We start from the raw sequence: 15,933 nt of genomic DNA on the forward strand, positions 1-15,933 counted from the left end.
TGGGTGTGTGCACATTGTTGTTGAGTTGTCAGGAGGTATATGGGTGTGTGCAGATGAAAACGTGACCAGATGTCTTGTTCAGAAAAAAGTAGTCTCCATGGCAGAACACAAGCCACAACATGTTGCTGTTGCATGTCAGCCAGGGATTAGAGTGGAAGTGCACTCTTTTTGCAATGTTTGCCTATCGATCACAATCATTATGAAAGACAAGAAGACAAACGTTTTTTTTTTTTTTTTTCATTCTAACATGTAAAAATCATCTAGTTCTAGGTAGCTAACAATGCAGCTAATGAGAACAATCAATTCTACCTCTAGATCACTTTTAAAAATGCATTCAAAAACTGCCAACAATACTTAATTTACATGGTGAAACCTGTTTAATAAAACTGTAGCAACATTGTTTTTGTAAGAGTGAACACTGAGGAACTGTTTTCTAGCGTACTAACATATTGACATACCAAGGTATTAGCCGTAAAAGCTAGCTACAGCAAGAGATAAGCTAGCTTCTACAACAACACAAAATGTGTGATACACAACACTGTGAATCCGAGGTCGGGTCGCGGGGGCAACAGCCTAAGCAGGGAAACCCATACTTTCCTCCCCCCAGTCACTTCGTCCAGCTCTTCCCGGGGGATCCCGAGGTGTTCCCAGGCCAGCCGGGAGACACAGTCTTCCCAACGTGTCCTGGGTCTTCCCCCTGGCCTCCTACCAGTGGGACGTGCCCTAAACACCTCCCTAGGGAGGCGTTCGGGTGGCATCCTGACCAGATGCCCGAACCACCTCATCTGGCTCCTCTCCATGTGAAGGAGCAGCGGCTTTACTTTGAGTTCCTCCCGGATGACAGAGCTTCTCACCCTATCTCTAAGGGAGAGACCCGCCACCTGGCAGAGGAAACTCATTTGGGCCGCTTGTACCCGTGATCTTATCCTTTCGGTCATGACCCAAAGCTCATGACCATAGGTGAGGATGGGAACGTAGATCGATCGGTAAATTGAGAGCTTTGCCTTCCGGCTCAGCTCCTTCTTCACCACAACGGATCGATACAGCGTCCGCATTACTGAAGACGCCGCACTGATCTGCCTGTCGATCTCACGATCCACTCTTCCCTCACTCGTGAACAAGACTCCTAGGTACTTGAACTCCTCCACTTGGGGCAAGATCTCCTACCCAACCCGGAGACGGCACTCCACCCTTTTCTGGGCGAGAGCCATGGACTCGGACTTGGAGGTGCTGATTCTCATCCCGGTCACTTCACACTCTGCTGCGAACCGATTCAGTGAGAGCTGAAGATCCTGGCCAGATGAAGCCATCAGGACCACATCATCTGCAAAAAGCAGACTTAATCCTGCAGCCACTGAACCGGATCCCCTCAACGTCCTGACTGCGCCTAGAAATTCTGTTCATAAAATCATGGAGATGATTTTATTTTCCAGCGTGATCTGGCACCTGCCCACAGTGCCAAAACCACCTGTAACTGGTGTACTGACCACAGCATTACTGTCCTAGATTGGCCTGCCATCTCCCATGACCTGAACCTCATAGAGAATTTGTGGGTTATTGTGAAGAAGAAGCTGAAAGACACCAGACCCAATAATGCAAATGAGCTAAAGGCCACTATTGAAGCATCCTGGGCATCCATAACACCTCAGCCATGCCACAGGCCGATTACCTCCATGCCACGCTGCATTGATGCAGTAATCCATGCAAAAGGATTCCCAACCAAGTACTGAGTACATTAATTGACATTTTCAAATGATTGATTTTGTTTTGCTGTTATAAGTCTTTATTTTTTACTTGGTCTGATGAAATATTCTAATTTTTTCAGATAGGATTTTTGAGTTTACTTAAGCTGTATGCCATAATCAGCAATATTAAAATAATAAAAGGCTTGCAATATTTCAGTTGTGTAACGAATCCAGAATGTATGACATTGTCATGTTTTTAGTTGCATAACAGGAAATAAAGGACTTAATCTCAATATTCAAATTTTCTGAGACAGTCCTGTATGTGTACATGTACATTGTTATTTTATATGCAGTCGGCTTTCGGCCCCTGGCCGAATATTTTTGTCCCAATGGCCTCCCGAGATGTGTGTACGGTCAAACTCTAACAGGTGTGTGTGTGTGTGTGTGTGTTTGTGTGTGTGTGTGTGTGTGTGTGTGTGTGTGTTACCAGGGCATGAAGATCACTTCATTCCTTACAGCCTGGTGCAGCCGATGAAGGTCCACACCAAGCGGCCCGTCATCTTCTCGCCCTCTCTGCTCTCCCGCGGCCTCATTGAGAGACTCCTGAAGCCTGCGGAGTCCTGTTTGCAGTACAACACCTGTGTACCGGGTCCGTACAACACCTGTGTACCGGGTCTGAGCCGAGGTTGGAACACAATGCAGCACGGCGCTCACACTCCTCTCCAACCCCACTTGTAGAGACCATCCCGGCATCTGAGAGGAGTGACAAGACGATATTCTTATTGGATTCCGACGATGACGAGCCAGCGTTGGGCATTCGGCTTCAATCCATGCAGGACGCCATCAGCCAGGTGATTAAAACAAAGCATACTTTGTGTACGTTTGGCCAGAAAATTTTAAAAACACAGCTACTTTCACTACCTGCCAGATACTGTAACCATGCTAGTAATTAATCCAGTGCAGGGGTCGGCAACCTGAAATGTTGAAAGAGCCATATTGGACCAAAAATACAAAAACAGATATGTCAGGAGCCGCAAAAAATAGAAGCCATATTACATACAGATAGTGTGTCATGAGATAAATTGAATTAAGAGGACATAAAGGAAACCAAATGAGCTCAAATATAGCTACAAATAAGGCATAATGATGCAATATGTACATATAGCTAGCCTAAATAGCATGTTAGCATCGATTAGCTTGCAGTGACCAAATATGTCTGATTAGCACTCCACACAAGTCAATAACATCAACAAAACTCACCTTTGTGCATTCACGCACAACGTTAAAGGGGAACATTATCACAATTTCAAAAGGGTTAAAAACAATAAAAATCAGTTCCCAGTGGCTTGTTGTATTTTTTGAAGTTTTTTTTCAAAATTTTACCGGTCTCGGAATATCCCTAAATAAAGCTTTAAAGTGCCTTATTTTCGCTCTCTGCGAAGACACTGGCCATTTCCCTGTGACGTCACACAGTGCTGCCAATGTAAACAAACAATGGGAATACCACAGCAAGATATAGCGACATTAGCTCGGATTCAAACTCGGATTTCAGCGACTTAAGCGATTCAACAGATTACGCATGTATTGAAACAGATGGTTGGAGTATGAAAGAATTGAAGAAGAAACTGAAGCTATTGAGCGAATAGCTATTGACGCTATTCATAGCCATAGCATGGCCGTATAGCTGCGTTAGCATCGCCGGTAAAATGTGCGGACCAAACGATCAGGACTTTCGCTTCTTTTGACACTGGAGCAACTTAAATCCTTCGATTGGTAAGTGTTTTTTTCGCATTAGATGTGGGTGGAAGGAAACGTAATATAGTTGCAAATGCATCTGCAGGTTATCCATACATCAATCAATCAATCAATGTTTATTTATATAGCCCCAAATCACAAATGTCTCAAAGGACTGCACAAATCATTACGACTACGACATCCTCGGAAGAACCCACAAAAGGGCAAGGAAAACTCACACCTAGTGGGACGCCAGTGACAATGCTGACTATGAGAAACCTTGGAGAGGACCTCAGATGTGGGCAAACCCCCCCCCCCTCTAGGGGACCAAAGGCAATGGATGTCGAGCGGGTCTAACATGATACTGTGAAAGTTCAATCCATAGTGGCTCCAACACAGCCGCGAGAGTTCAGTTCAAAGCGGATCCAAGACAGCAGCGAGAGTCCCGTCCACAGGAAACCATCTCAAGCGGAGGCGGATCAGCAGCGTAGAGATGTCCCCAACCCATACACAGGCGAGCGGTCCATCCTGGGTCCCGACGACCGGTCCATCCTGGGTCTCGACTCTAGACAGCCAGTACTTCATCCATGGTCATCGGACCGGACCCCCTCCACAAGGGAGGGGGGACATAGGAGAAAAAAGAAAAGAAGCGGCAGATCAACTGGTCTAAAAAGGAGGTCTATTTAAAGGCTAGAGTATACAAATGAGTTTTAAGGTGAGACTTAAATGCTTCTACTGAGGTAGCATCTCAAACTTTTACCGGGAGGGCATTCCAGAGTACTGGAGCCCGAACGGAAAACGCTCTATAGCCCGCAGACTTTTTTTGGGCTCTAGGAATCACTAATAAGCCGGAGTCTTTTGAACGCAGATTTCTTGCCGGGACATATGGTACAATACAATCGGCAAGATAGGATGGAGCTACACCGTGTAGTATTTTATACGTAAGTAGTAAAACCTTAAAGTCACATCTTAAGTGCACAGGAAGCCAGTGCAGGTGAGCCAGTATAGTTATATATGTATGTATATATGTATATAAAGGTATATACAGTATAGGTATATATGTATGTATATATGTATATAAAGGTATATACAGTATAGGTATATATGTATGTATATATGTATATAAAGGTATATACAGTACAGGCGTAATGTGATCAAACTTTCTTGTTCTTGTCAAAAGTCTAGCAGCAGCATTTTGTACCAACTGTAATCTTTTAATGCTAGACATGGGGAGACCCGAAAATAATACGTTACAGTAATCAAGACGAGACGTAACAAACGCATGGATAATGATCTCAGCGTCTTTAGTGGACAAAATGGAGCGAATTTTAGAGATATTACGGAGATGAAAGAAGGCCGTTTTAGTAACGCTTTTAATGTGTGACTCAAAGGAGAGAGTTGGGTCGAAGATAATACCCAGATTTTTTACCGAGTCACCTTGTTTTATTATTTGGTTGTCAAATGTTGAAGTTGTATTATTAAATAGAGGTCCGTGTCTAGCAGGACCGATAATCAGCATTTCCGTTTTTTTGGCGTTAAGTTGCAAAAAATTTGCGGACATCCATTGTTTCATTTCATTAAGACACGCTTCCAACTGACTACAATCCGGCGTGTTGGTCAGCTTTAGGGGCATGTAGAGTTGGCTGTCATCAGCATAACAGTGAAAGCTATACATCTCTGTGCCATGTCTGCTTTAGCACCACCGGTAAATAGCATGTTAGCATCGATTGGCGTAGCATGTTAGCATCGATTGGCTGGCAGTCAACATCAACAAAACTCACCTTTGTAATTTCGTTGACTATTGTTGCAAATTCATTTGCAGGTTATCCATACATCTCTGTGCCATGTCAAATGTGCCGGTCAAATGTGGAGACACTCCTGCACATTCAATGGGGGTCTGGCGGCAGACACTTTGGCATCTTCGTGCCAGTGGTGCAACTTGAATCCCTCCCTGTTAGTGTTGTTACACCCTCCAACAACACACCGACGAGGCATGATGTCTCCAAGATTCCAAAAAATAGTCAAAAAAACAGAAAATAACAGAGCTGAGACCCTGTGTTTGTAATGTGTTGAAAATGAAAATGGCGGGTGTGTTACCTCGGCGACGTCACATTCTGACATCATCGCCTCCAGCGCGATAAACAGAAAGGCGTTTAATTCGCCAAAATTCACCCATTTAGAGTTCGGAAATCGGTTAAAAAAATAGATGGTCTTTTTTCTGCACCATCAAGGTATATATTGACGCTTACATAGGTCTGCTGATAATGTTCCCCTTTAAAAGTTTGGTGGACAAAATGAGACAGAAAAAGAAGTGGCATAAACCACGTCTTAGAAAATCGGAGAAAGTTATACATGTAAACAAACAAGGGTGAGTTCAAGGACCGCCAAAATTAGTAGGACAAAACGGCGCTCGCCAAATGCTTGAATCAGTGAAGTATGTTTAATAAAAACAGTGTGCTTTATAACAATTAGGGAGGTTTGTGTCATGTTTGTCCTCCGACAGAAACTATTAAAACAAAAATATATTTTTTTACCCTCATCTTTTTCCATTGTTCATACATTTTTGAAAAAGCTCCAGAGAGCCACTAGGGCGGCGCTAAAGAGCCGCATCGGTTGCCTCGGTTTAATTTAATTTAAACAACTACTCAGTGAGTGTGTGGCTCACTCACTAACTGTATTGGCACTGATACTGTATTAGTGTTTCATAATGGTCATCTGCCATCTGCTGGATTAAAAAAGCATTACATTTGACATGCACATAAAATTAAAAGTTAGCAAATGTACGTGTTTTTTTTTTTTAACTTTTTCAACGAATAGCTGCGCAGAAAGGAGAAGGAAACACGCACCTCTCGCCAATGAGCCATATGATGAATAGGAAAAGAAAAAAATGTACCTTTTATGTCGATGTAAAATCAACAGAATCCCCACACTTTGGAATGTTACCTTTTTTTAGTTTCATGCCCTGTGATAAGGTGGCGACTTGTCCAGGGTGTACCCCCTCTTCCGCCCGATTGTAGCTGAGATAGGCGCCAGCGCCCCCCGCGACACCGAAAGGGAATAAGCGGTAGAAAATGGATGGATGGGATTTAGAAACAAGGTGTTCAAACTTTTTTTCACTGAGAGCCGCGTACAAGGATGTGGGGGCCATTTGGATGATCATTTTATTTTGAAAAATAGTACAATATACAGTATATTTATCCAGTGGGATCACTACTGGACTGCTCAGGTGGTCTCAGAAGATGCTTGACCTCTGAGCCAAGTAGGCCTAAGCCGTTAATGCTCATAGACTTAGATTGTTCAGATCTAGTCTTAGTCTTGCAATGTTCAGATCTAGTCTTAGACTCGCATAGTTTTTTGAAAGCAAGAGCTACTTCTTGGGTACTGATTAATGGGAAGGGCTACCAGTTTGATACACACTTAAATAAATGGCCAGAAATAGCCAATTTGCTCAATTTACCTTTAATAAATAAATCTACATATATAAAAAAGGGTATTTCTGTCCGTTATTCCGTCGTACATTTTTTTTTTCCTTTCACGGAAGGTTTTTTGTAGAGAATAAATTATGAAAAAAACACTTAATTGAACGGTTTAAAAGAGGAGAAAACAGGAAAAAAATTAAAATTAGATTTTGTAAAATAGTTTATTTTCAATTTCGACTCTTTAAAATTCAAAATTCTACCGAAAAAAAGAAGACAAAAACTAGCTAATTCTAATCTTTTTGAAAAAATTTAAAAAATAATTTATGGAACATCATTAGTAATTTTTCCTGGCGCAGTGGAAGAGTGGCCGTGCGTAATCCGAGGGTCCCTGGTTCAATCCCCACCTAGTACCAACCTCGTCACGTCCGTTGTGTCCTGAGCAAGACACTTCACCCTTGCTCCTGATGGATGCTGGTTAGCGCCTTGCATGGCAGCTCCCTCCATCAGTGTGTGAATGTGTGTGTGAATGTGGAAGTAGTGTCAAAGCGCTTTGAGTACCTTGAAGGTAGAAAAGCGCTATATAAGTACAACCCATTTATCACTTATTTATTTAAGATTAATTTTAGAATTTTGATGACATGTTTTAAATAGGTTAAAATCCAATCTGCACTTTGTTAGAATATATAACAAATTGGACCAAGCTATATTTCTAACAAAGACAAATCATTATTTCTTCTAGATTTTCCAGAACAAAAATTTTTTAAGAAATTCAAAAGACTTTGAAATACGATTTAAATTTGATTCTACAGATTCTCTAGATTTGCCAGAATATTTTTTTATTTATTTTAATCATATGTTTGAAGAAATATTTCACAAATATTCTTCTTTGAAAAAACAGAAGCTAAAATGAAGAATTGAATAAGCGGTAGAAAATGGATGGATGGATGGATAAATTAAAATGTATTTACATTGATTTAAATTGTCAGGAAAGAAGAGGAAGGTAAAAAGGTATATGTGTTTAAAAATCCCCAAAATATTTTTAAGGTTGTATTTTTTCTCTAAAATTGTCTTTCTGAAAGTTATAAGAAGTAAAGTATAAAAATAAATGAATTTAATTAAACAAGTGAAGACCAAGTCTTTAAAATATTTTCTTGGATTTTCAAATTCTATTTGAGTTTTGTCTCTCTTAGAATCAAAAATGTCGAGCAAAGTGAGACCAGCTTGCTAGTAAATAAATAAAATTTAAAAATAGAGGCAGCTCACTGGTAAGTGCTGCTATTTGAGCTATTTTAAGAACAGGCCAGCGGGCGACTCATCTGGTCCTTACGGGCGACCTGGTGCCCGCCTTGGTGACCCCTGCTCTAGAGAATGTTTTGTTTATAATAATGTGGTCAATTTATTCTAGTGTGTGAATGGAGTGCGGCACCACTGCTGCCCACTGCTCCCCTCACCTCCTGAACAAGGTGATGGGTCAAATGCAGAGGACAAATTTCACCACACCTAGTGTGTGTGTGACAATCATTGCTACTTTAACTTTTAGCACCAATGGCCAGGTCATTCCCTTCCCCGAGACGGATGAGCCGTACCCCAGCTGTACTTAGCTCACGGTGACCCAGGATTCTCTTTCAAGTGGAATTGTTGTTGCCAACTCTTGCAATAACGTCTCCCATCTAAAAGAGGACATTATGCCTTGGAATATTCTCCAGACGTACACTGTAAAATTGATCTTTGACATCCTCGTCTGCATTGCCGAGGGTGCATTTGCTACTAATACAGACAACTTTCTATAGCAAGGATTTAGCCTCACATTTAGGTATAAAATACTACACGGTCCAGCTCCATCCTATCTTGCCGACTGTATTGTACCATATGTCCCGGCAAGAAATCTACATTTAAAGGACTCCGGCTTATTAGTGATTCCCAGAGCCCAAAAAGAGTCTGCGGGCTGTAGAGCTTTTTCCATTTGGGCTCCAGTACTCTGGAATGCCCTCCCGGTAAAAGTTCGAGATGCCACCTCAGTAGAAGCATTTAAGTCTCACCTTAAAACTCATTTGTATACTCTAGCCTTTAAATAGACTCCCTTTTTAGACCAGTTGATCTACCGTTTCTTTTCTTTTTCTCCTCTGTCCCACTTTCCCTTGTGGAGGGGGTCCGGTCCAGTGGCCATGGATGAAGTACTGGCTGTCCAGATTCGGGACTGTGTATCGCTGCTGATCCGCCTCCGCTTGGGATGGTTTCCTGCTGGCTCCACTATGGACGGGACTCTTGCTACTATATTGGATCCACTTTGGACTGGACTCACACTATCATGTTAGATCCACTATGGATTCGACTTTCACAATATCATGTTAGACCCGCTCGACATCCACTGCTTTTGGTCCTCTGGGGGAAGGGGTTTGCCCACGTATGCGGTCCTCTCCGAGTTTTCTCATGGGGCGGTATAGCTCGGTTGGTAGAGTGGCCGTGCCAGCAACTTGAGGGTTGCAGGTTCGATTCCCGCTTCCGCCATCCTAGTCACTGCTGTTGTGTCCTTGGGCAAGACACTTTACCCACCTGCCACCCACACTGGTTTAAATGTAACTTAGATATTGGGTTTCACTATGTAAAGCGCTTTAAGTCACTCGAGAAAAGCGCTATATAAATATAATTCACACTTCACAGATCCACTATGGATTGGACTTTCACAGTATCATGTTAGACCCGCTCGACATCCATTGCTTTCGGTCCTCTGGGGGGGAGGGGGTTTGCCCACATATGCGGTCCTCTCCAAGGTGTCTCATAGTCACTGTCACCGACGTCCCACTGGGGTGAGTTTTTCCTTGCCCTTACGTGGGCTCTACCGAGGATGTCGTTGTGGTTTGTGCAGCCCTTTGAGACACTTGTGATTTAGGGCTATATAAATAAACATTGATTGATTGATTTAGTATGCGTTCAGTGACGGGGTACCGTGAGATACTTTTCTTGGAGTTGAGTTTTTGTCTCCCAGTTTTGGTCCGTCTTGCTGCAATGAACCCGAGCAAGCCCAACACGAATCTCTCTTCATGTTTGTCCTAAGTTCCTTGTCTGGTATAGGGTTCTTAGGTTCCAATGTCCAACTCAGATGTTGCTTTTGGCCATCACGTCTGCTCTTGGATCGCTTTGTGCCAGGACAGCTTCCGTCCTTCTGCCAGGTAGATTTCTATTCCTTGTTGTCGTTTCTGTAGCACAGGAAGTTTTTACGGGTTGGGGTTGCTGGCCTCACACCCAACCCCCCTCCTTTTTCACCCACACTTGGGACCGGCAATGGCGTTGCCAAAACACCAACTGTTTATCTTCCTAAAAAGAATCTGGGTGTTATCTTCGACCCAACTCTCTCCTTTGAGGCACACATTAAAAGCGTTACTAAAATGGCCTTCTTTCATCTCCGTAACATCGCTAAAATTCGCTCCATTCTGTCCACTAAAGACGCTGAGATCATTATCCATGCGTTTGTTACGTCTCGCCTCGACTACTGTAACCTATTATTTTCGGGTCTCCCCATGTCTAGCATTAAAAGATTACAGTTGGTACAAAATGCGGCTGCTAGACTTTTGACAAGAACAAGAACGTTTGATCACATTACACCTGTACTGTATATACCTTTATATACATATATACATACATATATACCTGTACTGGCTCACCTGCACTGGCTTCCTGTGCACTTAAGATGTGACTTTAAGGTTTTACTACTTACGTATAAAATACTACACGGTCTAGCTCCATCTTATCTTGCCGATTGTATTGTACCATATGTCCCGGCAAGAAATCTGCGTTCAAAGGACTCCGGCTTATTAGTGATTCCCAAAGCCCAAAAAAAGTCTGCGGGCTATAGAGCGTTTTCCGTTCGGGCTCCAGTACTCTGGAATGCCCTCCCGGTAACAGTTCGAGATGCCACCTCAGTAGAAGCATTTAAGTCTCACCTTAAAACTCATTTGTATACTGTAGCCTTTAAATAGACTCCCTTTTTAGACCAGTTGATCTGCCGTTTCTTTTCTTTTTCTTCTATGTCCCACTCTCCCTTGTGGAGGGGGTCCGATCCGGTGGCCATGTACTGCTTGCCTGTGTATCAGCTGGGGACATCTCTGCGCTGCTGGTCCGCCTACGCTTGGGATGGTTTCCTGCTGGCTCCGCTGTGAACGGGACTCTCGCTGCTGTGTCTTGGATCCTCTTTGGACTGGACTCTCGCGACTGTGTTGTATCCATTGTGGATTGAACTTTCACAGTATCATGTTGGATCCGCTCGACATCCATTGCTTTCCTCCTCTCTAAGGTTCTCATAGTCATTATTGTCACCGATGTCCCACTGGGTGTGAGTTTTCCTTGCCCTTATGTGGGCCTACCGAGGATGTCGTGGTGGTTTGTGCAGCCCTTTGAGACACTAGTGATTTAGGGCTATATAAGTAAACATTGATTGATTGATTGATAAAAAAAAAGGGGCGGGCCTGGGCAAGGATGGTCCTGCCCTTTCTTAGGGGAAAAACAACTGTTGAGATGCAACCATTTTTAAAAGGCTCACAATTTAGCCTCCAGCAAATAGCATGAGTTAGGAACTTTCCGCTCACAGATGCTTCCTTTCTGCCATTTTTTTTTTTTACAACTGATTGGAATGCTAAGGTGGGCAATTCTTTACTGTAAAATCTAACCCTAAGCCATTGCTTAGTTTGGGCTGGTAGTTCCACAGTCTTCGATTTGCCACACATTACCATAATGCTCCATTTTAAGAATTATCATAACAGAAAGGTCGCTCTTTTGCACCACAAAAGTTCTTTTTTTCACTAATATAGAGCTTCAAAGTGTGACCTGGAAACTCAATGTATCATAAGTCTCACTGCATCAAAATAGCACTTTGGTTGTAATGCAAGACCCCGTCCAAAAGTTGTATTTTAACAAGTTCCAAATAACTGCCACAATGGTTGCCGACGTCGCTTAGGAACAAAAAGATTTGGTGAGATTTGTATAATTTCCAGTGTAGAAGCAAAGCCAAGGAAGTCGGGTTTGTGAGCTAATAAAAAGACGATTATTAGCCTGAATAGCAACCGTGAGACGATCAAACATGACTTTTAACGCCATCACCTGGTACATGTTGGTGCGTTCACAGCATTTTCACACTGGTACGTTTGAATCAAAGCCTCTTTTATTCTGTTGCACACGTAGCAAGAATTGCTACCATGAATTGATTAACGTGGACCCCGACTTAAACAAGTTGAAAATCTTATTGGGGTGTTACCATTTAGTGCTCAATTGTACGGAATATGTACTGTACTGTGCAGTCTACTAAAAAAAGTTTCAATCAATCAAAAGCAATTATTTGGATGTTAGCTAAGCTAAGCTCGCTGCGGGTTACGAACAACGTACAGTTTTTGGGGAAAATACCCCTATTCATCACTGAATGAGTGAGAAGACTTGAAATATTTCCCACATTAATGCACAGAGTATTTCAGACTTGAGATATATTTAGTTTGAAACAAATTTGTCCAGGACACAACTTTGGACACCTCTCATTTAGATCGAAAATGGAGACGAAAACGGATGTCTTTTGACAGTTTGCCAATGACACAATACTTGTATCGGTCACATGTTTTTTTTATGTTTTTTGTCTTAAAGTGACACACGCATGGAGGCACACAGTATCACTCCTCATGTTACAGTATCGTGCGACCCATCACTGGTATTACTGGTATCACTCCGGTGTTTTTCTGTGTGCTTTAGGACAAACATTGCTTGTTGGAGCTGGGACTGTCCTGTGTGGAGGCTTTGCTGAAACAAGACATTTGCCCGATTGTCATCCACATCCTCCCCAAGACTAAGAAACGCAAGAAGCTAAGGTTGGGGCAGTTTTAATGCTTTGGTATCGTTTTCAGGCATCGCCATAGGAATCAATTTATCGATGACATTGATTGGTGATTAGGGGATGCAAAATGCAGAAGAATAATGGAGGGATTATTCATTTAAAGATGAACAACCAGAGCTGTGAATATTTGGGCACCATACCATATGATTCAATTATTGGGACTAATGATTCCATTCAAAACGATTCGCGATTCAAAATCAATACTTTGTGGTGCCAGTTCTATGAATAATTACATTCCTCCATAAAATAGATAAAAAGCTCTGATGCATTTCTATAAAACTGGTTTTGTTGAATACATTTCTACCAAACATTTAATAAAGTCCACAACAAGAGAAGTATCCCACACTTCTCTTTTGTAAAGTAAATGTGTACAGCAGATACAGATGATCTACATCAATAATATGATTTGTCTGAGTGGCTGGAAAGGACATATAAAAAACAATCAATAAATAAATACAAATTAAAAAAACAATCAAATACATTTTGCCTGAGTGGCTGAATAGGACAGATTTGAACCCAAAAAAAAAAAAATAATAATAATAATAGATTTTTTTTTTTTTTAATCGATTTAGGATTTTTTTTTCAACCGATTATCAATCGGTAATGATTCGAAAATATGTTTTTTTTTTGACACCTGGATGACCAACATGACCTCAGCCCTGTAAAGTTGCACTAAAGCTCAGCAGGTCAACACTTTTAGTGATTTTCATCTCCACGCATTAACGACATATGTTTCGATTAGAAATATTAAAGTGATTACAATTATATTTTACTCGTTTTGAATATTACAAATTATTTGTGATTGTTTACAAATTCCGGGAGTAAGTATTTGGATACAGGAAAGTTTGGAGTTCAAAACCCAAATGATAAAAATGGGAGCCAATATTGGTTTTGCTTTTGTTTAGTTATTAACTATGATTCACTTTATTTTGTTAAATTATATGAAGCATTTTATACCACACACCTATTACATCATCTGATTAAAAATGCTAGAAAATTCTACATTCAATAAGATAAGCTTCATAAAAATGTGTTATTGTGTTACTTGTTTTATTTGTTTTTTAAATCACTTTTGTAATCTATTGTCAAAGTATGGAATCTGGACCTGACTTTGGATCGTGGCAGAAGCCAAAAATGTTGACCGGACATCCCTAATATTAATAAATGATTATTAATTATTTTTTATTTTTAGAACAATGACTCCAGTAAAGGATTATTAATTTGCCCAATTACTCTATTAACATTTGATCAAATGTCAATCCTTTTTAGAATATGTAATTACCGAGCATAGGCACTTATTTTTTCATGTTTTATTAGACGGGTAATCAATAAAAGGGACTACTTAGCTGCAACCACAAGAGGCGCTCTTAGTTCAGTTTTTAAATACTATAAAAATATACATTTGAATAAAAAAACATTTTTCCCGCTATTTTCTGCCAAATAAAGTTAATATAAAACTTTTTTTTAAAACATTACTATAAAAATATACATTTATTAAAAAAATATATACCTCTACTATGTTCTGCCAAATAAAGGTAATACAAAAAAAATATTTAAAGTTGATTAAAATAAGCTCTTCCCCTAATACTTTCTGCCAAATAAAGTTAATATAAAACATATTTTAAGAAATACTATAAAAATATAAATTTGATTTTAAAAATTACCTTCTATTTTCTGCTAAATAAAAGTAATATAAAACCTTTTAATATACTATAAAAATATCAATTTGATAGAAAAAAAAATGCTCCCCTATTTTCTGCCAAATAAAGTTAATATATGATATATATATTTAAATATACTATAAAAATTTAGATTTGACTAAAAAAAAAAAACAATTTCCCTACATGTTTGTGCCAGATAGTTTATATACAACATTTTTTAATGTACTATAAAAATGTAAATTTGATTTAAAAAAAAAAAGAAATATTTCCCTACTCTTTTCTGCCAAATAAAGTTAATATAAAACATTTTGTATGTACTATAAAAATATGAATTTGATAGAAAAAAAAATGCTCCCCTATTTTCTGCCAAATAAAGTTAATATATAATATATATTTTTAAATATACTATAAAATTTTAGATTTGACTTTAAAAAAAACAACTTCCCTACATGTTTGTGCCAGATAGTTTATATACAACATTTTTTAATGTACCATAAAAATGTAAATTTGATTTAAAAAAAAAATTATTTCCCTACTCTTTTCTGCCAAATAAAGTTAATATAAAACATTTTTTATGTACTATAAAAATATGAATTTGATTGAAAAAAAAACTATTCCCCTACTATTTTCTGCCAAATAGTTCATTTAAAACTTTTTTTGAATTACTATAAAATATACATTAGATTTTTTTTTTTTTAATAAAAAACTATTTCCCTACTATTTTCTGCCAAATAGTTAATATAAAACATTTGTTTTTAAATTACTATTAATTATAAATTTGGTTAAAAAAATAAAAATAAAAATATTTCCTTACTATTTTCTGCCAAAAAAAGTTAATTTAAACTTTTTTTTAAATTACTATTAAAATCCATACATATATTATTATTTATAAAATTTCCCCACCATTTTCTGCCAAATAAAGTTCATATAAAACATATGTTTTTTTAATTGTATAAAATATACATTTGATTTAAAGAAAATTCCTACTATTTTCTGCCAAATAGTTAATATGCAACATGTTTAAATTACTATTAAATTATAAATTTTAGTTTTTAAAAAATCCCTACTATTTTCGACCAAATATAGTACAAAACTTATTTTTAATTACTATTCAAATATGAATTTGATTAAAAAAAATTAATCCGTACTATTTTCTGCCATATAGTTGATATAAAACATGTCATTAAATGTAATATAAAATATACATTTGAATTAAAAAAAAAAACAATTTCCCTGATTTTATCAAATAAAGTGGGTATAAAACTTTTTTAAAATTACTATTCAAATATAAATTACATTTATTTTTAAAAACTAAAAAATTTCTCTACTATTTTATGCCAAACAAAGTTAATATAAAACTTTTAAGTACTATTAAAATATACATTTCATCAAAAAAAACGATTTCCCTACTATTTTCTGCCAAATAAAGTTAATATATAACATATACTTAAAGAAATACGACAAAAACATACATTTGATTAAAAAAACAATGTCTTTAGTATTTTCTGCCAAACATTTTTGGGGGATTTACTATAAAAATATAAATTTGATCAAAAAAATCT

General features: G+C 38.7%; 1 protein-coding gene across 1 annotated transcript in view; it reads left to right on the forward strand.

Annotated features, from left to right (window-relative positions):
• The window catches only part of zmp:0000000896 (caspase recruitment domain-containing protein 10), a 65,660-nt gene that overhangs the window by 48,347 nt on the left and 1,380 nt on the right, over positions 1–15,933 (forward strand). The window contains exons 22-24 of the mRNA XM_061884828.1: positions 2,176–2,334; positions 2,424–2,536; positions 12,569–12,678. Of these exons, the coding sequence (XP_061740812.1) occupies positions 2,176–2,334; positions 2,424–2,536; positions 12,569–12,678 (382 nt within the window). The remainder of the gene's footprint in view (positions 1–2,175; positions 2,335–2,423; positions 2,537–12,568; positions 12,679–15,933) is intronic.

Source organism: Nerophis ophidion, linkage group LG23 (genome assembly GCF_033978795.1).
Source record: "Nerophis ophidion isolate RoL-2023_Sa linkage group LG23, RoL_Noph_v1.0, whole genome shotgun sequence".
In the NCBI taxonomy this organism is placed as follows: domain Eukaryota; kingdom Metazoa; phylum Chordata; class Actinopteri; order Syngnathiformes; family Syngnathidae; genus Nerophis; species Nerophis ophidion.